This window comes from Thermoascus crustaceus (genome assembly GCF_041956765.1).
Source record: "Thermoascus crustaceus strain CBS 181.67 unplaced genomic scaffold VTN00scaffold_8, whole genome shotgun sequence".
Lineage (NCBI taxonomy): Eukaryota > Fungi > Ascomycota > Eurotiomycetes > Eurotiales > Thermoascaceae > Thermoascus > Thermoascus crustaceus.
Genome location: NW_027192534.1, coordinates 1,195,689 through 1,219,701, shown reverse-complemented (window position 1 = coordinate 1,219,701; position 24,013 = coordinate 1,195,689). Strand labels below are relative to the sequence as shown.

The following is a 24,013-nucleotide window of genomic DNA, read 5'->3' as shown; positions in this document are numbered from 1 at the left end:
CGTGCTGTCACCATGTGTGTGCGCAAAAATGTTTTTTCGGATTTCCTAATAATGGAGCAAGGGGATGGCCAGCAAGAGTGCAAACGTCAAGGGACCTGGGGATGACGACATAAATGCCTCGAGATGTGTCAGCGCATGCGTGCTTTCAACCTTGCGAGGACCTTGTGCTTGAATCAAACATAACAAAAAAAATAAAACAAGCTTTTTTTTCTGGTCGAATATATCACTCAACTGTTTCGAGAACCTCTGGAGTTAGGTAGGGCTAGTTCTACCTAGTGCTACCCAAAGGGTCGGTCCGGTTGGATCCCCCGCTTACGTCTGTTCTACAACTATTTAGGTACATTACGCACGAGGTTGACTTGCGGTCCGCCCTTTTGACTTTATGTCAAAAAAAAATCTCTCTGTCTCTCCTTTTCGTATACTCTTCCTATTACTTTTCTTCCCTGACGCTATCGAGTCCATCCGAGTACCGTTGGGTTGCTCATTAGCACTCTATTCCGTAGTATTCTACTAGGACGACCGGACAGCTCTGTCATAGTACCTACCTACCTAACCTACCCAGTAGTACTGCGTAGGTTTCTACTCTACAAACCAAATTCATCAGATAAAAGCCTCCTTGCGTTATATTCACTCCCGACCAGCTCGAGTTACCGGGTAGGTGTGCTCCCAGCTTCCCTCCCTTCCCTACCTGAACAGCGCATATGCTGCATATACCGCCTAAGGTCCTCCGTAGCTCCCCCGCGGATTCTCCGTGGAGGTCAGGTAGTTCTCCCGACGATACCGAAACCGACCCGGTGGATGGGTCGTCAGCGGGCTGGCACTCCGTACGGAGTGTAGTAGTACAAATTTGAGCCATTTTCCCCACGGGACTAGATACCTAGGCAGATAGGCAGGCAGGCAGGCAGGCAGCAAGTTATTTGATCCTTGGAAGAAGGATGATAATAATAACGCAGTATGGAGTACCATGTACTTAGTTTTCTCAACAGAGAGTAGGTGCATGTACGTACGGGAGCACGGATCTGTACCTGTCTGTGCCTCCGTAGTACTGGCACTTGCAGAGAAATATCCTAGACTTTCTTCATTATTCTCTTCCTTCTTCCTTCTTCTTCCAATCGAACAGAACATCAGTCGGTAGTCCGATATCACAAATCGTTCCAAACCACCTACCAGGTAGTCATCCAATCAGAACCGAACCGGTCGTCCGAGTCGGTCAATGCAACTCCTATCAAATCACATAGTACATACTGTACATACATACCTACACATAGACATCTGCCATCTGCCATCTGCCAATTCCCGGGACTACTCCGCACAGAATTGCCTTAGGCTAGGTAACTTACTGTATGCAATGCATACCTACCTACTTAAGTAGGTACTCTTATTACCAGGTAAACAGGGTCAGTTAAATCTGCACATTCGGATCCAGCCTACCTAACGACCTACCTAGGTAGTGAGTGGCAAGCAACGGCAGCAGCAAACAGCAACAGCACACGAGTCTGCATGAATGCTACTACTGTGTGAGGAATGAGGCAAGCCCCGGAATCAAGCATGTGAGGCACCAATGACCACCGGTGCCCCACGTGGGAGGTAGTAAATGGACTCGCGTTGGTGGCTCGAGTCTAGATGCGTCCGCTCTGCTTTAGTCGGTTGTGATATATTATTCCTGTTTCTGTTTCTTTTCTGCATATTGGGTAGCTACATAGGAGCTGTATGGCGTGGCCGAATCCCCATCCATTCTCCGATGGATCTATCTATCTCCAGTACCAGTATACGCGAAACGGAATGGACGGAACGAATAAGAATAACTTTCCCTTTTGGGGAATGTACATAACCTTTCAAGTTGATTAGTGTTATTGATGCGTACATTTTTCCATATTACCGAGTAGCTGTTGTACAGTACCTAAGCTAGGAAAGTAGGTGGTAAGATAGTTGGAGTTAGTACATTACGTCATGAGAAGTTACTGCACAAAACTGCGAGATAAGGTACTGTGCTATGCTGCTGCGGAATTTTAAAATATCGCCCGCGCTGTGAGACCCGCTTTGCGAAGAGTACACGGGTAGGTACTTACCTACCTCCTAAACCTACTTACACCCAGCTGTATGAGTGAAAGACGAGGACAAGAACAAGAATATTTGATTCTTATACCAATCGTATCATTGCACAACATATAGTACAGTACATAACATACATGCATACATGGGTATTAGATAGATGATGGGTATATCCTCCTGAAAATATGATACACGGTACAAGGTCCCCAGACACCCAGAATAACCAGAACCAGCGTCAAGAAAACCCAACCAGACAGGCAGGCATAGGCGTCATCTCATTATTCACGCCTTATCCACTTCCATAGCATCGCCGTCCTTAGTAGCCGCCGGCGCAGTCGTTTCGCCCTCCGCATTCTCCTTTTCCTTCTCCTTGTCCGTACCCGACTCCGCCGCTGGTTTCGCCTTCCCCGCCTTTGGATCGAGGAATCTCTCGGGGACTCCTCGTGCTGCGAACCCCATCGGCCCCACGTAGCAGCCAAGCATGGAGCTCCACGCGTACTTTTGTTCAGTCGCACGGCGTATCTCGCGATAGGCGTAGGCGTTTGCGTAGGGAAGACCTGTTTCAGGGTCGCGATAGCGGGCGGGGAGGGACGTGATGACGCAGAGATGAGATGTCATTTCTGTTGGTTGGATAAGTTAGCTTTGTTGAATCTTTCAGGGCAAAAGCGAGTCGGGCAGGGGAAGAGATGATGTCAACGTACTGGTTAGTTTCGGAGGCTTCTTCGTGTTGAAGTAGATGCTATGTTCGCGGCTTTGGGCGGTCTTCTCGTCAAAGTTCTCCAGAACTATGAGATTCCGGCCTGTATGTTCAATGACTGGCGGGGCCGCAGGTTCTTGCGGTTGGACCGGATTCGCGTCGGAAGTGGGCTGCTGATCGACATGTATTTGCAGAGGTTCTTGTCCTGGCTGTGTTGGCGTAGCTGTTGGGTTTGGAAGAGGAGCAGACGCCGGCGTAGAAACTGGTGCTTCAGCTGAAGCAGGAGCTGGCGTCGCTCCCTCCGGAGCTGAACCAGACACGGCATCTTGCGGTTGAGATACTGTCGTCTCTGCTGCCTTAGGTGGCGATTCTGATTTCTGTTCTGGCGCAGCCGCTGCTGGATTTGACGCTTCTGGTGCTCCTTGTGTTTCTGGAGCCTTGGGGGGTGGATTTTTCGGCTTCTCTCCCATGGTTGCTGCTCCTTCTGTTGTCCCTTCTGGAGCCTCTTTCCGTACTTCTTCCGGTCCGTTGGGTATCGATGCCGAGTTCGACGTTGGCAACGTCGTATTTGTAGGATCTGGTGCAGAGGTAGAAGCTGAAACTGGCCCGGGGTTTGATGTTTGCGCTGATGCCGATGCCAATGCAGTTGACGCCGAAGTATTTTCTGGTAGAGACGCATAGAGATGTATACCATCAAGGAAGCCGGATGGATCTTGAGGAGGTGCTGGTGGGGGAGGAGCAGAATTAGTCTGACTCGGCGTAGAAGCAGGCTCTTTTGGAGGTTCTCCCTTGACAGGCTCTGCCGCCTTCTCCGGTGAAGGATCAGGAGCAGCAGACCCGGTCGAGGCGGAGATGGCGACAGGAGCTTCAGGAGGCTTCTGCTCAGTCTCACTCTTTTCCACTGGTCCTTCATTCTTCTCGTCCATCTTTGGAGTTTCCTGGTTGCTTTGCTCCTTTCCTCTCCTCTTACGCTCTGTCTCCACCTTCTCAGGCTTCTGTTGAACTTCGACATTGCCGACGCGTGTCAGCTTGCCGTTCACCCACTTGGCAATGCCACTCCACCACGACATGACCGGGCCCTCGAGGCGACGGTTTTGCAACGCGATTAGCTTTGCTCTCTGCTCTTCGGCCTTCTTTCTCTCCATCTCTTCCCAGCGATTCAAGCTCTTGCTGTTTATTCGCTCCACCTTCTCTGCCTCCGCCAGGCGTTCCGCCTGCGTCATCTCTCTGGGCTTGAGTTTTTCTTTCCTCTTCGCGGCTTCCTCCATCGTTTGTATTAGTCTGATACGCTTCGCTTCGCTATCCTTCAGTCGTGCATGTGTAAGCTCCTTGTTCTGCATCGTTTGGCGGCGGGAAGAAGACCGCGTAGGCCCATCTTCAGACGTAGGTAACCAAGAGATACGTTCGGATTTCTTCTTCGGTCTAGGAGCGGATGGAGTCGACACAGCCGTCGGGTCTATCTTGACCTTTTTGCGCAGCGCCGATAATGTCAGTCCTTCCTGCGCCTTTCGCTTCTTTGCCATACGCTCCGCCTTCGCCTGTTTCTGTAGCTCCTTTTCGCCCTCTAGATCATCGTCCTGAGCATTGGGTCCTTGATCTTCGTCGTCTTCGGAGGAAGAATCCATGCGCATGTCTTCGGCGTCTTCTCCCTCCTGCGCATCGGTCTCGAACTCCTCGTCGTTCTCATCCTCCGCGAACAGGAGCGCAAGGTCATCATCCGCTTCAGCGTCTAAGAGAGTATGCATGTTCCTCCCTGCTGTGCTCCGCTTTGCGCGTCCCGCGATAAGGGTCTCGACCGGCTCGTCATCCTCCGTGGAGGACTCGGCCACCGAACGGGGAGTGTCGTCCTCCGCCATTTTCGCACACGGCCTTCGTTGTACCCCGGGGGGTTTGTCCTGTACGGATCGCTAAGGGCGTAGATTCGAAAACTCCGTAACTGCAATCATCGACGCGGGATCGCGACAGGGAAATGCGGGGCAAAGTGATGCCTGGAAATAAAGTGACGCCGACGGAGAAAGATCACGCGACAGTTGATGGAAGATGCGAGGACGTGTCGCGTATCGTACCCCGGGAGGAAGATTCGAGTAAATGAGAATAACTCACGACCTGAGTAGTCGTGGAGAGTCTTGAAAAAAAAGATAACAAACGGTAGGTCAAAGCACCGCGGCCTCGAAGAAGCAGACACGTACAGATGATCCGAGCAGCAAGTGTGGCTTGTCAGTCTAGACTGGTGGCCTGGGCGGGTTGTGGCTGGTGAATAGAGAACGCTCGCCACATGCTTTTGTTGGATTCTATTGGATACAGGTTCTGCAGGGCTACACGGTGAATGAATTCACTTCAATCGTGTATCAGATAAATCATATTTACAAGTTGTAGCTGCTGGATTGTTAGAATATTCCATATATGAAAATAAAATCGGCTTTTGAATGATATTCATGGTTGGGTGATAGATGGGAAGGCTACGTAAGTACCTACGTAAGTACCTCGCACCTTCACCGTCGAGTTATTTCGAACAATTGCGAGGTTCTGAGCGCATAAAAGAGTTGCCCTTACAACATGTGTCCGTGGACATAACTACGCAAAGAGATGATTCCCTGCACGGTGTTTTCTTTTTTAACAACAGCATGTGGACCTTCGAGGAGTCTCAATCAATACGGTTGCGATCAAGTATAAATAGATTGCACAAAAAGACCATTGGCATAGTGATTCTAAGACAACCAACCGCCCAACAGGCCATTACTCTTGCTTGATTGCTCTCTTTGTGTGGAGTCCATCGGACAAGTCCCGTGCTTCACCAACGACTCACGGGCTCTACGCAGTGTGCGAAGCTATGTTTCAGATGTTTCGGGGGTTTGATTAGATCACTAGAATTGAACGGGGCAGGCGGTCGTGATAGGGCCGGAGAATTCAAGGTTCAGCAGAGACCAACAGGGTAGAGGGCGGTTTGAAGTCGGGTGAGTTGCGTGTGCGGTGTGACGGGATGTGCCCCTGCTGAGGAAGCTCGAGCGTAAGACTCGATACCCCCTTGCTCCATATACGCGGAGTGCAGAACACCAATAGGACTGAACAATTGTTGGATTGCCCGTGTGTTCAGCTGCGAGAGTTTTGATCTCCCAACCCGTTCCAGACCATTTTGTGGAGTGTCAAGAAGAAATGACTGTCCGGAAGTAGATATCTCCTGAGACAAGTCAACGAGTTCATTGCTCTCTCCAATGCCAACACGAACGTGAACTGTCTATTCTTGTTCTCTCAACCAAGACATCATCTCAGAGGGCACCGTGCATCTATAGTGCGTACACACTAGAGCAAAGGCTATTTCTGGCTAATTATTTCTCCTTGGAAAGTATCGGGAGGTTCGTAGAATGTAACAAGTCTGATGTGTTTAATATATTAAGCAGTTAATATATCATGGCATGTTGATCCGACCTAATATGCACCGTTATGCCGAGGAAGGAGTTTCTCCGTCGGGGTTGTGCAGGAATCCTGGGGAAGCCTACGGGAGTAAAGAACAGAGCTGAAGTCTGGGGTTCGGGTGCAAAGCACAGACGACAGAGCTCAGGGCTCTCCTGCATGTTCGTTAGAAGCTGCGCCTGTCCTGCCTCTTACACGCGAGCATATCAGACGCATCAGGTGGAGTTCCAGGGTCAGCTGCAATTTGAAGACAACCGACAGGACTGTTTTAAGGATCGGATCTGTCATTTCCTCTCATGGAAGCGGCAGCTAGTCCCTTCCCTTATGCATCCGCATCCGTGACTCTCCATTGTACATCTGTTCGAGGCTCCCTGGAGCCGGTTGCAGACTCCATAGCCGTTGATGACTATCTTGCCATGGTTCTCATAGGAGAGGAATCGCTGAACAGGTCGTCGACGTACAGGCACCCTGGGCTAGACCGGAGCAACCAAAGGTCTGAGTTGGTTTTGTTACCGGCGAGGCCGCGAGAGACGCCAACAAGATCGTCCTTTGGAATGCTGCCCGGCGCGCAGCAGGGATCTGTCTGAGGGAGGTGGTAATGGGAGGAAGAATCAAAGGTTCTTACCGGTATATGGACACAGAAACAGAGCTGTTGGGTTCAAACCGACCTCAAGTAGTGTGCTGTCTGCTGCTGTCTGCAGTGCTGGCGGCGCGGCGGCCCTGGAGCGAGTCCTCGGCGCCGACGGCGCCCCCCGGGGTTCCGGCACCGACACCTCTTGTCAGTCTCTTCTCTCCTCCAGGACAGGTCCATCCTAACTCACATCTCAAGTCTCCGTCCGTCTTCCTTTCCATCACTCCCCGCCCTTTTCCCCCATTCCCCCCTGCACGTCGAAGTTTTTAATCCCTACTTCATTATCGCCCTGTCAATTTTGTATCTCTTTCGGTCAGCTACGTTTTGAGCCCGGCTCGCCGCTCGCCTGGTGCTGCCAAGTCATCCTCCAGCCATCTCTTCCGATTCTTTCTGCTCCGTATTATTGTCGCTTTCCTTTTCTCTGGCCCGCTCGCTCGACGCCTTTGTCTCGACGACATTTGCTTTTTACTGTCTTCGAGCACTTCCAGTGGCTTTGCGATAAAATTTAATATCGGAATCTTATGTGCGGGGGATCCTGACCAGCTTCGACTTTTCGGAGACCGACTGAAAATCGCTAATACCGGTCGTAACGGTCCCTTTCTTCGTGCCGCAAACACGTTGTTGTCAATAGACGCCAACCTTTACGTTCTCTTCGAGCTTTTCTGCTTGCTTCGAATTGCAGATTCTTCGTTCGATTTGCCGATACGTTCCGCCACTGCGTCATCCAACGTGGGCTTCACGCACTGATACTCGACTGCTTGAAAGCCACGTTGGCCACCGGACGTCTGCAACGAAACCTAATCGATCGTTGAGTCGTCTGCCTCGGCAACTCTACCATATGCTTCTCTCCACACCGACTTGCGGTCAAGCAGATTAGCCCAATCGAACGGAAACCCACCGGCCGAGTCCTCTCATTCACAACGAAAGGGGAATAGTTTTCCACAGTGTATCCACATTTACATCGAGACAGAGGGAATTATAATCTATAATGATACCTTCTTCACGGCCTGACGGTCATCTCAACCTCAATTATATTCCATCCTCCCAACCAATGTCCGGAACCTCGACCGGGAGCAGCTCCCCTAATGACCCCTCCACAACTGCCGCGGTCAAATCACCATTTGGAGCACCAAATGGACTGAGCAGTGCTGGTGGATCATTGGGAAGCGCGAGATTGGGGGCTGGATCCCCTTCTCATGACCTAGGTGCTCGCCTGTACTCGAAGCGGTAGGTGACCGCCATTTGCTGTTGAAGTGAGATCTCCTTTAGCTGACAAATATTCTCTTGATCTTCAGAGCTCGAGAGATCCAAGCGCAGGAAGGTGTTTCTCCAAGCATTTGGGGTCCCCCAACCAGTGGCAACTCCACTCCTCTCCGTGAAAATATCCCAGAGTCTCCTAGCCATGATGGATTTCCCGACTTGGTGCCTCCTTCGGAGGGTACGATTAATAGCACTGCCCGAAGGGCCAGAGCAGGCACCGTTCCCTCGCGGTTTTCCCCAGTTGGGACCCTTAACGGGGTGAACGTCCAACAATCTTTCCTCTCCAAGACCTCGCGACCTACACCATCCACCAGTCCTTTTAGGCCTCCAGGTGTTTCGGGTATTGACTCTGGTACCAAGCCTGCAACCGCCAGTAATGGTGGCAACACTACAGCATTGTCTCGTCTTCGCGCAGGTTCAATGCCGCAGAGGCCAGGTCTTCTGGGCTCATCGAATCCCTTCGGGCCGTCGCTCTTCTCTACCAATTGGTCAACCGGGCGTGAGCGAGCGACGACACTTACCAGCATTCGATCTTCGGAAGGGCCAACTTCTCCGACTCAGTCCTCTTTTTCAAAGGATGGCCTTGCTGACACTGACGTGAAAACATTGGACTACCTGGGTCTAGCAGAAACTCCACAGCAGACACGAGCGACGCTTGCACGTCCTTCAGTCGACGTTCTCATGCAGCAGCAGCAACAACAGCAACAGCAACAGCAGCAACAATCGTCGAGCCTTCCACCATTGCTTGCCGAACTAGCTATGATGAAGAACAACAGTCGTTTCCGATCCTATTCGGTGAACGCTAAAGAGAAGTACGCCGAGGACGATGAGGAAGAGTATGCAAATCACTACTCGCAGCTTCCATCGGGGACCTTGACACCGTCAGCGGCGGCAACTGCGGCTCAGCTTGCGGCGACTCAAGCCCAGATCCATCAACACAATCTTGCCGTGCAGGCTTTTGCCAACCACGCGTCTGTAAACCGGCCTCGAGCGAGAACTGCAGGGATTTTGGACACGCCTGCCCAGCGATCTTCGATCCGCAACTACCTTGCCACGCCCTCTCGGTTGGATAGCAGCATTAGCGCGGCTGACCTTCGCATCTCAGAGGGTGGTGAATATGATGAGCTATCAGAGGCTGTGCACATGATGCAGCTTGGTGGAAGCGCTAACAACAATCTTGGTATGCGACCAGCTGCGGAAACGACGGATGAAAACAACTTGGATGGTCCAACGAGAGCACTCTGGATCGGCAGCATCCCCGTTTCGACGACAGTTACTTCTTTGGATGCTATCTTCAGCATGTACGGCAAGATCGAGTCTACTCGTGTGTTGACGCACAAGAACTGCGGATTTGTCAATTTCGAGCGTGTTGAGAGTGCTATTCAGGCGAAGTCTCTCCTTAACGGGAAGGAGATCTTTCCTGGTGCAGGGCCTGTAAGGATTGGCTATGCAAAGGTTCCCGGAACCTCCGCCTCTGGTACCCCTGGTGCCAACGGCGCTCAACCTTCGCCAACCCCAGACCCAAACGCCAGGACAAATGGTGCCGACGCCGACGGATCTGCGAGATCTGACAAAGCCGCTGCCACGCCTCAAGTACCGGCTCTAGTTGACTTGCAGCCGGAGATGGCACAGATCGTCCAAGAGTTTGGTGCTTCAGAGGATGATACTCGCAACATCACCGCAAGTGTTCAGAGAGCGATCGCATACCAGGCATTCAAGAGCGAAATCCCTCCCATTCCTGAGCCTAGCCAGACTAGGATGTATGATGCCCCCCGTCTCCGTGACATCAGGAAGAGGATCGACAACGGCGCCTGTGGGATCCAGGAGATCGAGGAGACTGCAAACGGAATGCTTCCGGAAATCGCAGAGTTGTCGTCAGACTATTTGGGCAACACCGTCGTGCAGAAACTTTTCGAACATTGCTCGGAGCAAACGAAGGAGCAGATGTTGGTTCAGATTGCACCCCATCTTGCCGAGATCGGAGTTCACAAGAATGGAACTTGGGCTGCTCAGAAGATCATCGACGTGACGAAGACCACTACGCAGATGAGAATGATTGTGGACGCCCTTCGTCCTTACACTGTTCCCCTCTTCCTGGATCAATATGGAAACTATGTGCTGCAATGCTGCCTGCGTTTCGGTAGACCATACAATGACTTCATCTTTGAGACCATGCTGAGCCGGATGTGGGAAATTGCCCAAGGGAGATTTGGTGCCAGAGCCATGCGAGCCTGTCTAGAGAGCCATCATGCTTCAAAGGATCAACAGCGAATGCTCGCAGCCGCCATTGCTCTCCACAGTGTTCAGCTTGCCACGAACGCTAATGGGGCTCTGCTGTTGACTTGGTTCCTCGACACTTGCACCTTCCCCCGCCGCAGGACTGTCCTTGCTCCTCGACTTGTACCTCACCTCGTGCACCTTTGCACCCACAAGGTCGCCTATCTGACTGTGCTCAAGGTCATCAACCAGCGCAATGAGCCCGAGGCTCGGGAGATCGTGCTGAAAGCCCTGTTTTTCAGCCCTGGTGACGAGGTCTTGGAGAATATCTTGCGTGACCCCACTTCCGGTGCCACGTTAATCTTCAAGGTTCTTACCACTCCTTTCTTCGACGAATCCATGCGTGCCGAGGTCGTAAAGAACGTCTCGAAGGTCCTCACCAAGCTGAAAGCTTCTCCAAGCCAAGGCTACAAGCGTTTGATGGATGAGGTTGGCCTGTCTTCTCGGGGCAGCGGTAGAGATCATCATCATGGGAGAGACGGCGCAACAGGCCATGGATCAAATTCCGAAAAACAGCAGCATCGTCCAACATCTCGTCAGACAGGCTCGAACTATCCTTCGCAGCAAACTATGGAAAGACAGTACAGTGGGCAGCTTCCTCCTAACATGCTACCGCAGAATTTTGATGGCTCGAGGCCAATCTCGGAGCAGGCAAACGCGTCTCCCTTCGACCATTATGGAGTCAACGATGTCAATGGAATGAGTGGAATAAATCCAGCGAGTGGAATAGGCAATCTTAACGGACTTGGTGGCCTGAACGGCACAGGCTTTGGTCAGGACTCCATAGTTCCGTTGAATCAACAACAACTGCAGTACCAGGCTTACCTCTCCGCTCAATCTCGAGGGGTTTCCCCAGCTGGGCTTTATCCAGCTCTTGCCGGTGGTAACTTCGGATATGCAGCTCCATCTCCCGGCATGGACAATTTCAGAGGTCTTCCGACGCATTCCTCGCCCTTGTCCGGGGCGCCGGCGCAGATGAGTCCTAGCCCGATGCTTAACCAGACCGCTTTTGCTCCGCCGCAGTTCAGTCCTGTTCTGAACACCGCGCAGATGTACCAGTATCCTCCACAGTTCTACCCTCAGGCGCAGGCGATACAAGGTCAATCCGTTGGGGGGCGGCGTGGACGTGTAAGTCATTCCCGGCATGCATAATTTTATGGTGGAGACGCTGATTTCTTTCTGGGTCCAGCGTTAACCTCCGAGTATGATTTTTAATCTGCTTTCGACTTTCACTTGCATGTATAAATTTTCTGGACAAAAAGAGGATCATCTGATTATGTGAACGAAACGAAAAACCTTTACCCGGACCGACGCTGGTTCGTACCGGAAGGGGAAAAGATGAAAGGAACAGTTGAATTGGTCTCATGACTTCTGTTCATCATCGGTCAAGACGAAGCTTCTTCTTACCTGAAAAAAAAAATCTTCTGCATCCCAATCATATAACTTTCTGTGTCTCCTACATCGTTGTCAGTAGTCCCTTTTGGATCACTTGTCAACTATTGTGGGTTTAGCTCAAAACTATGTCTTATTGACTGTATGTTCTATGTTGTACCTCGTCTTTCTGTGGGGGCGTGTGCGCGTGTTTTGTGCCTTTGCCTGTGACGAATCTCCTTACTTCATGTCGAACCAACTGTCTCCATCTTCGAACAAGTTGTGATCTATCCACCTGAATGTCATCTTAGCTCAAGGTAATGGAGAAATGGAAACATTTACTGCCTCCTTTGTTTTAGATATGTGAGCACATTTTGTGGTTGCGTTTTGGAGGCTGCTCATATCTGCAATGTTGGCGTTGCTAGTAAAAGCTCTGGGTTTTGCCTTATGTCTAGTCCAGTTTTTGGACATGGTTGTTTAGTAATTTGCCTAGAAGGGCGGTGTGTGCTGGAGCTTACTGTGCGAGCGAGGGGAAGGTGGGCGTGGAAGTAAAATTTGACGTAGTATCCTAAAAACCTCATACGCGGGGTCTAGCGGACTGTAACATCGTAGCGAACTTGACCTGTTGATTTATATCGACATGGGAACCGGTACAGAAGCTGCGCTGGTTGGCGACCTTGGAAAGATCAATTTAGTCCTAACCACTAACAAGCTGTCGACGCATCATGCTCCCAACTAGACGTCTACACAACATACCACGGAAGTATGCAGAACATGCAGTTAAAAACGAGCTACACAGGAGGACAATGGAGGACTCCGCGATTCTCTACCAAAATGCCGCAAGGACGGTCTTCCTCATCGACATCCCCACCTCCATCGCGCTCACGCAGGAGCTCCGCCCTTCACCGCAGAGGGATGACTCTTTCCACGAAGATTTGAGGATCACCACGCGGAGGAAGAAATACCTTCTCTCCAGCCCACCGCTGAGGGTTCCATACCCGGCCCCGCCAGAGCCGAAGACGGACGCCGCGAGAGCGAGGATTCTGGAGAGGATTCCGGCGGCGGAGCGTTCCTTTCATGCGGAGGTCATTGAACCGTTGGTGAGGAATGGCTTGAGGGAGCTTCATGAAGAGTATGCAAGAGGTAAAGGGCAGGAGGCGTCTTGGTGTCTTCCGAGGCGGATTCTGGAGGAAGAAGATGGATCTGATGCTCCCGGAAGCTCGAGTTCAAACTTGGAAAGGAAGAGGAAACCCGCAAAGAGAGAGGATGATGCATTATCCGCCATGAGCTGCGCATTAATTGAGCCCGATCACGCATATACTACGTCTCAGAGACACAAGAGCGATGATGAGCCGCCATTGATCCTGTCTCCAAGCCTGAATGATTTCGAGAACCTGGCAGAACTAAAGAACTTGGTAGTCAAGAATACATCGTCAGAGCCAGCGATCATACGGATACGCAGCACCTCAGGCATCGAAGGACGAGAAGTGGAAGAGCCAAGCCAATCGTACAGAACCACCACGTTTAACGTTGCACCGAAATCGGCTTTCCTTCTCTGCACGCTGCCAATTGCGCGACGGCCAGAAGAACTACTACCTTCTTCCAAACCCATTATTATCCCTGGACTCCCTGCAGATAAGAAGTTCAATCTCATCCTTCTCGATCCGCCCTGGCCGAACCGTTCTGTTCGTCGCTCGGCACAGTATCATACGCATCAGTATTCTGACATGGATACACTCACGCGATACATAGGAGATATTCTACGGATGCATCTCTACACTCCAGATGAGGAGGATAGAGGAAGAGAAAAAGACAGCAACCAGAATCAGAAGAGCCAGGAGTCCATCGCAGCAATCTGGGTAACTAATACCGAAAAATCGCGAATGGCGGCGTACGATGCCATACATGCTGCGGGACTCACCGTGTGCGAAGAATGGGTCTGGATCAAGACGACTGTGAAAGGGGAACCTGCCACGCCGGTTGATGGTCTGTGGAGAAAGCCGTATGAGATTCTGATCATTGGCAAGAGGAGCCATGATCCTGGAGGCAGACAGGAAACTACTAGTAGCGGGAAGACGAGGAGAGTCATCGCAGCAGTGCCGGATGTTCATTCTCGGAAACCGAATCTGAAGGATGTTTTTGAAAGGGTCTTTTTCTTCTCTTCATCGTCACCGTCACAAAATGACGGAACGTTGGTCGCGGGGTCTGATGCTAATAATGCAGAAGATAATTCCAATGAATGCCGACATGTGGAGTATACCGCTATGGAGGTTTTTGCACGCAATCTCACTGCAGGATGGTGGGCCTGCGGTAATGAAGTTCTAAAGTTTAACTGGGATGACTGGTGGGTTGATGAATGATCAATGAGGGGTTATGCTTCAAGACTGGAAGGTCCTGATGACGGTCTCGATGAAAATATCAGCACCCATTATTGCTTTGAGTAGCTTAGCTGCCATTATTCTAGATGTATCGGGGTTCCTCCCCACGAATTCAGTAATTGGAGATGTACGGTACCTGCGGAGGAAAGTGTGATACACGCCATAAACTCGTCAGTTTGTGGATATGATGACTTAGTTTTGTCAAATGAAGCGGTACGAGTTCTCGATATTTAACTGATAACAATAACATCCTGAAAGTGAATCTAGCCAGCGGATTTGATTGTGACACAAAGCATGGAAATATGGCTTCGTCGCTCGAAACAGGAAGTGAAGTGCAATCATGATGTGATCAGAGCATTATCATCAACTTTTGACGCGCCGCTACCCATCCCTATCTGGGTAGGCATAGGTACTTAGGTAGCTTTGGTGTCCGAATTTGGTTGGTAATTTGGCGCAAAAAAAATATGAGGTCAGATCTATTAGACCAGCGACAATCTGCAAGCGGTTTCTTGGAAAAAAGAGAAGAGATTACTGGTTATTTTGCTCAAGAAAAAGACCCGCATAAATGCAACTATCTCATAAGAAGATACCTGGCAGAACAATGGGGCAAGATATCAATAATACCGTTGTGACGGCGGTGGGGTGCACTAAGCCTTGACCTAGTGCTAGTATGAAGCAAGCTACAAGACGGTTACAGCGTCAAGCAAGGGAATATACAGCGAAAGATGTCAATTAGATTGATATTGAACGATCTGCTGATTCCCCTCGTCCAGGAATCAGCCCTCCTTATATAGATCTACCTAATCTACTAGGCCTTCTGCCACAGATTTGGGGATCCCCGATCGGGGATCCCTGAAGCTCATAGACAAAGAATATAGCAAACGAAGGATTCTAACCGATGTTGCACAGCAGGAGGCGGCCGTGCGTATCATAGGGGTTTCGCAGGCTTAGCGCCGCCTATGACAACTGTAAAGAAGATGGAGAACTTCTAAATAGATTATAAGATGGATTCAGATGATATGGCCTGCACAATTCCTAGATATAAACCCCATTAAGAATCTGTAGTATACTATAAAGATGAGGATCTCTGAGTAGTGCTATAAAATTTATGATGCTGAAGAATTGGCTCAGATTATTCAAGAAGAATGGAATAAGATTAATATGGAGGAGATCAGAGATATAATTAAGACTATAGGCTTGCAAAGAAGCAAGGAAGGAGATCTACTAAATACTAGCCTAGATGGAAATGGTGTAATCTGGCATGCCATATATTCAAATCTCAACTCATGTAGCCTAGTATTCGATGAGGTATAGAGGTTGGTATGAAGGGGTTGGTTGGGTAGTGCTCTGGTTTTGGTGCTGTTCCATGACTTACTGTGACCCCGCTGCACCCTATTGGTAGCCATTCAAACACTTCTCGGTGTCATCTTCTGTCTGTTTATTAAAGGAAAATCTATTCAAGATTGTTTGAGCCATGACTGATGATTCGGTCTGCAATGACAGGGAGAAAGGAAGACTGTCCACTACAGCTGAGGGGGATGGTGGCCGCCCTAGATGTTTCAGTAGCACAACCCAGGAGTGTCTGTTTGTGCTCACGGCCACAATGGCCATCGGACAGTCTAGTTTTTACTAGGGCATGACCGTCGGTGTTACGGCCTTTATTGGACGAGATCTCCATATGAAGTCAACAGAGATTACTTGGATCAGCGCTGGGGCAGCGTATGTATCCCTCTCTTATTCAATTAGTACATCATGTCTATCTGTTGCAGATTTATCCAATTATCAGGGTAGAGTATGACCATAACTTATCACAACGAAAACAGGCTAAGTAGCGGTTCCTTTCTCCTGGCGTTTGGGAAGCTTGCGGACATGTTTGGCCGCAAGAAGCTATTCACCGCTGGAATGGCCGGGTTCACCATTGCAATGCTAATCGCGGGATTTGCAACCAATGCGATCTACGTGAATGTTTTCTCTGGGATAACCGGTCTTTTCTCTGCTGCTGTTGTGCCTCCGGCTGTCGGAACCCTGGGCGTCATACGAGAGGCCGTCGAAGAGGAAGACCCGCGCTTTTGCGTGCTTCAGCGCTGGAAACCCTCTGAGCTTCGTTGGCGGCACCGTAATATCTGGGATAGCTTTCCCTGCGTATAACTGGCGCGCCTCCTTCTGGACAGTGGCTGTTATCTATGCTGTTTTTACTATTCTTATCGTTGTGGACAGTGCCGAATGACGTCCACTCTACTACTAGGACAGCGCTGACCTGGGAGTCATTCAAGAAGTTTGATCTCCTCGGGATGCTCCTTGTTATGACTGGAATCGCTTTATTCTGTAGCTCGTTGACGTGGGTATATTTATATTTCTGAGCTCGCTTTTTGGCATTGATGCTAATGCATCTTTTCCTAGGCTTGCGGGTGATGCGCCAGACGGCTGGAGAACAGGCTATGTCATAGCCCTTCTCATTGTCGGCATTGTCCTTATGGTATCCTTCCTATACTGACAGTCAGTGTGTGCATATCCCCTGATGCCTCTATATGTATGGCGTGATCGAAATTTCTCTGCAGTAAGCGCGGTCTTTATCCATTCGATGTTGCGCTCTCCCGCCTCTGGCTTCCCTTCCATCTTCAATTACAAAATACGTTATTACTACTCTACTATTCTATTTCAATTTACACTTACGTCATTCCTCTCAGCTCATGGGGATGCTCTTCCTCGGTTTCATGGGGTTCTCAATGGTCTGCTTCTGGCTCTCACTATACATGCAAGAAATCAAGCATCTATCCGCCCTCGGAGTAGCCGTCCAATTACTTCCCATTGTCATCAACGGCATCCTGGTGAACATCGTCTGCGGCCTAATCCTGCACAGGGTGAGCAACACGCTTCTCATGGGCGTGGCCGCCGTCTCCTTCACGGTTGCTTTCCTCCTCTTGGGACTTATGCGCGAGGATAGTCCCTACTGGGCGTTTATCTTCCCGGGGTTGCTTTTGCTGGTCGTTGGGGGGTATATTGAGTTTAATGTGACGAATGTGAGTTTGGTCGATTCGTCACTTACCCAGACTTTACTTCTTATTCTTGTTCTTATTAAATCGCGTTGGCTGAAACATAAAATTCCATCAAGATGTACGTAATGTCATCCCTCCCTCCGTCAGACCAGTCCGTCGCGGGTGGTATCTTCAATACCTTCTCCAGGCTCTGCACCAATATCGGTCTTGGGATCTCCACTGCTGTTTATAACGCGGTCAGAGGTCAAGTGGACGATGCCAGTTCTACAAAGCCCTACCTGTCTTTGTTCTGGTTCGGGGCCGCTGCGTCCGGGTTGTCTATATTTCTGATCCCGTTTCTGAAGCTGGGCACGCAGGGCGGTTCTCATCCACGTCACGCTGAGAAGCCTGATGTGGAAGTCGAACCTAATGTGGCAGGAGATAAAGACAAACTGCAAGAGACGGCCGGAGGCAATGGTACTCCGGTTGAAGGTGTCGTGGGTACTATTGAAAGAGTTACCGAATGAGATGGAGAAAGAGATAGAGGGTAGGTAGTCTTAACTTTTTTTATTGTATTAGTGGCATCATATTTGTGTTATTAGATATCATCACGATTGCAAACCCATGCCTCATGCCATAGAGAATCAACACATCATAATATCATGAACCCGGGACGACCTCCCAAAGATTAAATATTAAACGCCTAAGTCAAGAAGTGATGAACCGCCTCTGTACAGTACATAGTATGCCTTTGTAAACATGTATCATCTCATAGCCCAGGCATCGCCATGGCTGTGATGGGTTTCATAAGAAGAGATCGTCCCTGAATTTCCTCTCCTATTCAGTTCGACGAAATAGGAACCCCGGCCCCATCTTTATGATCTCCTCTGTATCCTTTGAGCCAGACGAAGGACGAGAAGATCTAGTCAAACACCGGCCCCAAACTGACCAGACTGAACCGCAAATCGGGATTCCCTCCCTCTGCCTCCCTTTTCAAGAACCTCCTAACACCCATCTCCAGCGCCCTCTCACTCAGCGCATCCTCGTCCTGACTCAACCGGCCCCTCTCCAGCGGACCCTTCCTCCGCCCATCCAACTCCCACAGCCGCCCATCCTCCCCCTTCACAAAAGCCACGAAGTGCAGGTCCACATTATCCTCCGCCTGCGGCGCCGTCGTGTCCCCCAACTTCGCAGCGTCCGCGTGCGCGCTCTCCAGCGCCTTGCTCTCGTACAGCAGATCCGCCCGCTCCACGGGCCGCAGGGGCTCTGCGTCACGGAGGAGCTTCTCCAGATCCGAGCCCGGGATGACGTGTTTTCTTGGCTCACCGTTGCTGACGGCATGGAGGAGGCCGATGAGTCCGCATGCGTTGCGGATCGTCTGCTTGAACCACATGATGGGTTCGGAGGGGCCTGAGCCATTATATTCGGAGAGGGGCGTGTCTTCGGCTATCCGGGCAGCTTCGAAGGAGGGTGATACGGGAAAGACGAGGAGGAGGGCGTGGGAGGGGCGGGGGACAAAGGCGAGGAGGTCGGGCTCGTCGATCGAGTAGACGTCTGTGAAGCCGAAGGTTGGGGGGAGGCCAAGTTGGTGGACGAGGTGAGACATCACTTCTGGGTTGTTCTCTAAGATGAAGAGAATGTCAGCTGATCACTAATCCAGCAGTCATTAGGTCGCCTTGGAGCTTCAGTTTTCGACTAGAAGAGTCGGTATGCCAGCGGCAATGTACATTTACTGGACAGGTACTGTACGCAGACAGCTTGGGGAGGAAAGTGACTTACCAAGAGGCACGAAGGCCTTGTTGCTGCTGGGCGCGTCTGGGTTTTCCGCCATGGTGGTGTGTGCTTGTTGCCCCAATACTTGTAAACGTAAAGGTGTTGATAGTGTAGGGCAAAAGGCTGGGAAGTGAGTACCTGAAAGTTGAAGCTTGGCTGTCGACGACGCGGGGCAGCATTCCAGCTTTACGTGCAAACACCGCAAACGTGCGGGGAGATACGGCCGGGAGCGGTGCAGACTGCTGGGTAGAATATACGAACATTACTTTTTTTCCTTTGAAAAAATACAGTTAAGAAGAATCTATTTGCTGGTTTTTGGTCTCTTTTTCTTCCTTTCAAGGAGTGCATTATATTTGGAATCAAACTAGTGGCCGATCTAAAGATGTATATTTCCGCAATTGATACCAAGATCTCATCCGAACAGCGAAGCATTATGAGCAAGACAAAACCAGTGAGTTTTTAATATTTAGATAAACCAGAGCTCATGTAATTGGCATAAGGAGAATCATCACTCTAATCATCACTTTATCAATAGATCACCTCAGGCACGGCTCTAAGCATAGGCAACCAGAGTTCGTGAAAAATAGCTGAATAAATACTAGCAGAAAATCTATTTCTTTTAAACCACTGGCTTTCCGCCCCGTTTCAACGGCTCAAAGATGTTTGCCCACAATTCGCTCGCTTCCCCGAGGAAGTAAGTCAAGCTAACGTCTGCCATGCCTGCGTCCAGGTCTCCGGCGATAGTCTCCAGCTGAGAGATGATGTTTTCAAGCCCAAAAGCTTTTCCAACAGACTGGGTAGTGCCGGCCTCGAGCATGACATTGACAACGTGGATGTGGAAGTGGTAATATGTCGGTTGGTCTATGAATGTCAGCATTCCCCCTTTTTGTTGGTTTCGAGCAGAGTGCACCTACAATGAACGTAGAGTTTCAGCTGGTCTTGATCGAGATCTGGGTACATCTCCACAGTCGCTTCCAGCAGTCTCTGTCTCAGGTACCGCAGCCAGGGGATATGGCGTTTCTTCAGATCGCGAAGGCTCCAGATATCCCTCCTCTCGACCAGCGCCAGAAGGTGCAGGGAGCCAAGGGTCTGCCTGTCCCAATTAAGGTCCGGAAGCATCAGGAATCCATCTTCCGGTCCATGCCCCGGATCCCTCAGGATCACGTCCTCCTGCTCCGTCTTCCCGTCGAGGATGTTGAACACCCAGTTCAGCCTCCCCTCCTCCCGCTTCCTGCTCATATACGGCCAGACGTAGTCCTTGTAGATTGCCGGCGTCTCGGTCACCATGCGAACCAGCTGCGCTGAGTACTTCCTGATATGCTGCTCCGTGCACGGCCAGATGAGGTTAAGCTTCAGATCAGGCGGTTGCAACTCCCCACCGCCTATGCCGGACGACGCCATATACCAGCGGTAAATGTCGTTGTCGCCCAGGTTTGTGACCCGTGTGATGGCTGCATGGAAGGCTTGCAGCACCTCTGGAGAGTCAGCGGCGAAGGCTGCTCGCTCCGCGAGAAGGATGCCCTGTTTCCCATCTATGCTGCCTAGGATGGCGATACGACGCCCACTTTGGTCTGTAACAATACGTCGATTACAAGTTAGTCCAGAGATACTATCCAATGAATAATTTCCTCCACTGTTTCAAGACGAAGTCTGGCGTTGCTTTCTGCTGCCGTTGTCTAGCACAGGCTTTGGGAGTCGAGAAGTGTCCAACCTTGATTGAGCAATTTCCCGACCTGGAATTTGTAGATTAGCGCCTCAGGCGCAACTCTTTCAGCCATGGTTGACATCTATATTAGAAAATTCTGAGACAAAAAAGAAAGGGTATTTCCAATCTTGACAATCCCGTTAAAAGAGCGGAGAATGATAAATACGAAAGTCTGTTGTCTTTCGGCGGTCACTTTTATCTACCCCAGATTTCCGCCGTACCTGGCAGAATCCTAGGCGGTCAGCCGCCCACAATATCCAAAAAGACCATGAACCTATATTGTGCGCTCTATAATAGAGATAGAAAGAATCCTCTCACTTTAGCTGCATCTGGCCAAAGAGACTCCGCTTTCCACCAAATCGATGATGAATTGAATTGACAAAACCCAGAGGTAGAAAAAAAATTGTAACCCGGCCCGAGTCGGGCTCCGGGTATGCTTCGACCGACGCAGGATTCGAACCTGCGATCTCCCGCACCGGAAACGGATGCCTTACCACTAGGCCAGCCGGCCGCCGCTTGTTGGGAAGGGTGTCTCCCAAATTATTCCTTGTGCAGAATTCCAAAGAACGGCTGGCCGCTGGAGAAACCCCTGCAATTCACCCGGGTTATCGTCCAAATTATTCAATTATATAGCAGCTTTTCCACTCAGGTGGACGCTTCTTCCTTCCCGTTCCCATTCGTAGCCGGACTAGTCGAATTTAACTGCGCGAAGCCCAAATATCAGCATGAAAACCAGCCTAGGCAGGATATTAAAACATACAGCCTCTGCAAACTTCAGCCACTCCTCCACACCCTTGACGAATGGGTCGTCTGCTGCTGGAACAACTTCGTGGCCCCATACCACATATTCATCGAATGTGGCTTGCTTCTCTAGAACCTTGACCTGCTCCTCTGCCTCGGATTCCGTCTCGCCATTCTCAATGCTCTGGGTTCCGTTTCTTGTAGGGCCGCTGGACCGCAGCAGGTTGTCTGTTGGTATTGCTACGATGCCTGCAAGACGAATTGAGCTTAGTACTGTTTCATTCGACTAGAGATCAAGGATGCACAGAACGTACCTTGATATCCCTCGGGAATGGCAACGCGGCGGCCGCGCAGCTTACGGCCGCGGAAGTGCGCTGTCTGGGTATTTTCTGTGCTTTGCTGTCAGCGAGCTGAGACCGGAAGTAAGGTTCGAAAGAATTTATAATTGCAATAAATAAATCCCGAGACATGATCTTACCATTCTCATCTGCGACGGGGTTCCAGTATCGTTTCAGCGTCTCCACGGGACCGTCATGATGGATCCGGCAGGGTAGGATGTTTGGGGTGTATGAATTGGCTACTGGTGCTGTCTCCGTATCGGAAGAGTTCTTCTGAGCAGATTGGAGGGCGAACATGCTGTCGAATCTGATATATGAGAAGCTGTAGACTCCGTCTTATCTACGGTACTGTACAGCTCTTTCGCAGTCTCGCCGAGAGTTCGGACTTGAGAGTTCGGTGTAGAAAAAACACGGGTTGAAAGGGAATGGCAATTATTAGCGGCGTCAATCGTAAGGCAAATAGTCCGGATACGAAGTACCTAGGTAGGTACTATGGAATCGTCGTGTATTGATCTCTTTGCAGTCCTTCGGCGCGCGACGCGTTGAAGGATCGACCGACCGCGTTAATTGGATTGTGGAGAGACACGATTCCCGACATGGACTTCGGCTACCGGCCCCGACGGGCTTATCGAAAGGAATCTCGCATAGGCCATAATTTTCTTCCATAGTTCTACTCACTTTGCTACGCGACAATTCAATGATTTAAAACCAAATGCAGCATTACACTTTATAGAAATATGAATTGAACATCACCTTTTTACACAAAATACTACAGGAATAAGAGCTGAAGTGGGAATCTCAATGCAGTAACATGCAGATAAGAACCTTCATGCAAGACTGGGTATTATTGTTATCATCAATAATGCAGAATAGGTATCATCTCTTCCGGCTCTTCTTCTTAGTCTTTTTCTTCTTCTTTGTTTTATTCTCCCCATTATTGTCCGTCACAACCCGCACCGGCCACTTTTTCGCATGTTCACGCTCAATTCCCTCTTTATCCCGTCTAAACAAAAGCATCGTTGCCCTAGCATCCTCGACACTAGAATGGGCACCTTCTTGGATCTTCAATCCTAGAAGAGCTTCGGCCAGAACCTTTAGGCGTGGAGAACCGCCTCCGGCGATCTTCCGATACGGAGGGTATTTGCTTGTATCCCTTATGTCGCGCTTTGGATGACTCAATAGAAGAGCGTCCAGATCATTTTGAACCGCGTGCCCAATCAATATCGTACCCTCGAGTATCTGTGCGACGTCTTTTTGCACCTCCTCGAGTGTCCGCGCATCGAGCATATGCTTCGGTGTGATGCCGCTCACGTGCGTCCGCCAATCTGTGACTTTCTCCTTGGGCTTCACAAAAGAGTCGTATACCTGGTCGCCATTGTAGTTGACGATACTCACACGTGCGAGAGCAGAATCGTTGTCTGGATCTGGGCCGACACCGACCATTTCACAGTCAATCGCGACATATTTTCCTATTTCGGCACTGTCCGGAGGTTAGATCTGAAATCCAGGATGAACAAAGTGAAAGGTCAATGGGGTAGACTGACGTTGGAGAAAGTCCTTCGTTTATCTTCCCAGTCCGTGGCTCCGCCTTTGCTATCGATGTCGTAGAATTCCTCCGCGACGTGACCTCCGTAACTGTGTCCTGAACCTCCTTCGCCCCTCCATCTCCAGTCCCCTCAGACATTCTTTTTCTCTTCAGGGACTGCCGCTGCCGTCCGCTGTTCTTGTCGTTCACCGTATCCGTCTTCCGCCTTTTCACTCCATTTTGGGTTTCGCGATCGGAGATCTTGCGCTTGCCGGAGGTTGTTGAGGCGGAGGCCTTCTCTTTTTTCAGCTTTTCCTGGAGCTTTTTCCAATTACTGGAGAGGTTCTTCAACTCCATACCAGCGTAGAAAAATGGGTCTAGTTTTTCATTATAAGTTCAATGCGGGGCAGGCAGTGTTAAGGGACTTAGAGGGCGCTCGAGATAATTTTCTGGTCTCAGCGAGGAACGGACATACCGTGCAAACTAGACAAACACATGAGCTCCGCACGGGATCCACATGAAGAGCTTCTGGACTACTAGTAAATACTCCGTCATCTACATCAAAACCTATATTCCAGTATAAATACCACGAATTATAATATTACCACGCTCTTACATTCTTTATAGAGTAATACAATCTTTGGTGCACTCATTTTGGCCACTTTTACCAAGCACCGGGGCTCCAATTTCATCCTTCCAGTGAATAACCTCTTATCACCTAGAAGACATAGTGACAGCTGCTCGCCAAATAATGCTGAGGGTACTTGAAATACCGCAGCCACTTAGGTCACGCAATGTCCATCTATATCGCGATTACGGACAGGTTGTAGGAGGTCTGTCCATTTAGAACTATACATCTAGCAACTCATGTACCTCGCT

At 50.2% G+C, this 24,013-nt stretch overlaps 8 protein-coding genes and 1 non-coding gene across 9 annotated transcripts; 3 read left to right on the top strand and 6 right to left on the bottom strand.

The window, feature by feature from the left end:
* Positions 1-2,334: 2,334 nt before the first annotated feature.
* On the bottom strand, positions 2,335-4,605 carry VTN00DRAFT_10000 (uncharacterized protein; the record flags this gene model as incomplete). Its single annotated transcript, XM_069426609.1, has 2 exons — positions 2,335-2,672; positions 2,754-4,605. The coding sequence occupies 2 exons, from the start codon at positions 4,603-4,605 to the stop codon at positions 2,335-2,337; spliced, it is 2,190 nt and encodes a 729-aa protein (XP_069284599.1).
* A 3,237-nt stretch (positions 4,606-7,842) lies between these two features.
* On the top strand, positions 7,843-11,523 carry VTN00DRAFT_9999 (uncharacterized protein; the record flags this gene model as incomplete). The annotated part of the gene is made up of 3 exons (XM_069437015.1): positions 7,843-8,018; positions 8,087-11,456; positions 11,518-11,523. 3 exons carry the CDS (start codon positions 7,843-7,845, stop codon positions 11,521-11,523), a joined length of 3,552 nt encoding a protein of 1,183 aa, XP_069284598.1.
* Positions 11,524-12,505: 982 nt separating this feature from the next.
* VTN00DRAFT_9998 (uncharacterized protein) lies at positions 12,506-14,059 on the top strand (the record flags this gene model as incomplete). The annotated part of the gene is made up of 1 exon (XM_069437014.1): positions 12,506-14,059. The coding sequence occupies one exon, from the start codon at positions 12,506-12,508 to the stop codon at positions 14,057-14,059; it is 1,554 nt and encodes a 517-aa protein (XP_069284597.1).
* A 1,887-nt stretch (positions 14,060-15,946) lies between these two features.
* Positions 15,947-17,579, top strand: VTN00DRAFT_9997 (uncharacterized protein; the record flags this gene model as incomplete). Its single annotated transcript, XM_069437013.1, has 5 exons — positions 15,947-16,193; positions 16,295-16,415; positions 16,478-16,553; positions 16,765-17,097; positions 17,190-17,579. The coding sequence occupies 5 exons, from the start codon at positions 15,947-15,949 to the stop codon at positions 17,577-17,579; spliced, it is 1,167 nt and encodes a 388-aa protein (XP_069284596.1).
* A 395-nt stretch (positions 17,580-17,974) lies between these two features.
* Positions 17,975-18,883, bottom strand: VTN00DRAFT_9996 (uncharacterized protein; the record flags this gene model as incomplete). The annotated part of the gene is made up of 2 exons (XM_069437012.1): positions 17,975-18,675; positions 18,832-18,883. 2 exons carry the CDS (start codon positions 18,881-18,883, stop codon positions 17,975-17,977), a joined length of 753 nt encoding a protein of 250 aa, XP_069284595.1.
* Positions 18,884-19,444: 561 nt separating this feature from the next.
* Positions 19,445-20,603, bottom strand: VTN00DRAFT_9995 (uncharacterized protein; the record flags this gene model as incomplete). The annotated part of the gene is made up of 3 exons (XM_069437011.1): positions 19,445-19,686; positions 19,740-20,396; positions 20,537-20,603. The coding sequence occupies 3 exons, from the start codon at positions 20,601-20,603 to the stop codon at positions 19,445-19,447; spliced, it is 966 nt and encodes a 321-aa protein (XP_069284594.1).
* A 366-nt stretch (positions 20,604-20,969) lies between these two features.
* Positions 20,970-21,041, bottom strand: VTN00DRAFT_t184. Its single transcript has one exon. It is a non-coding gene; the product is annotated as a tRNA-Arg (tRNA).
* A 134-nt stretch (positions 21,042-21,175) lies between these two features.
* VTN00DRAFT_9994 (uncharacterized protein) lies at positions 21,176-21,906 on the bottom strand (the record flags this gene model as incomplete). Its single annotated transcript, XM_069437010.1, has 4 exons — positions 21,176-21,232; positions 21,291-21,520; positions 21,586-21,660; positions 21,750-21,906. The coding sequence occupies 4 exons, from the start codon at positions 21,904-21,906 to the stop codon at positions 21,176-21,178; spliced, it is 519 nt and encodes a 172-aa protein (XP_069284593.1).
* A 579-nt stretch (positions 21,907-22,485) lies between these two features.
* VTN00DRAFT_9993 (uncharacterized protein) lies at positions 22,486-23,491 on the bottom strand (the record flags this gene model as incomplete). Its single annotated transcript, XM_069437009.1, has 2 exons — positions 22,486-23,089; positions 23,154-23,491. 2 exons carry the CDS (start codon positions 23,489-23,491, stop codon positions 22,486-22,488), a joined length of 942 nt encoding a protein of 313 aa, XP_069284592.1.
* Between the last annotated feature and the right edge of the window lie 522 nt (positions 23,492-24,013).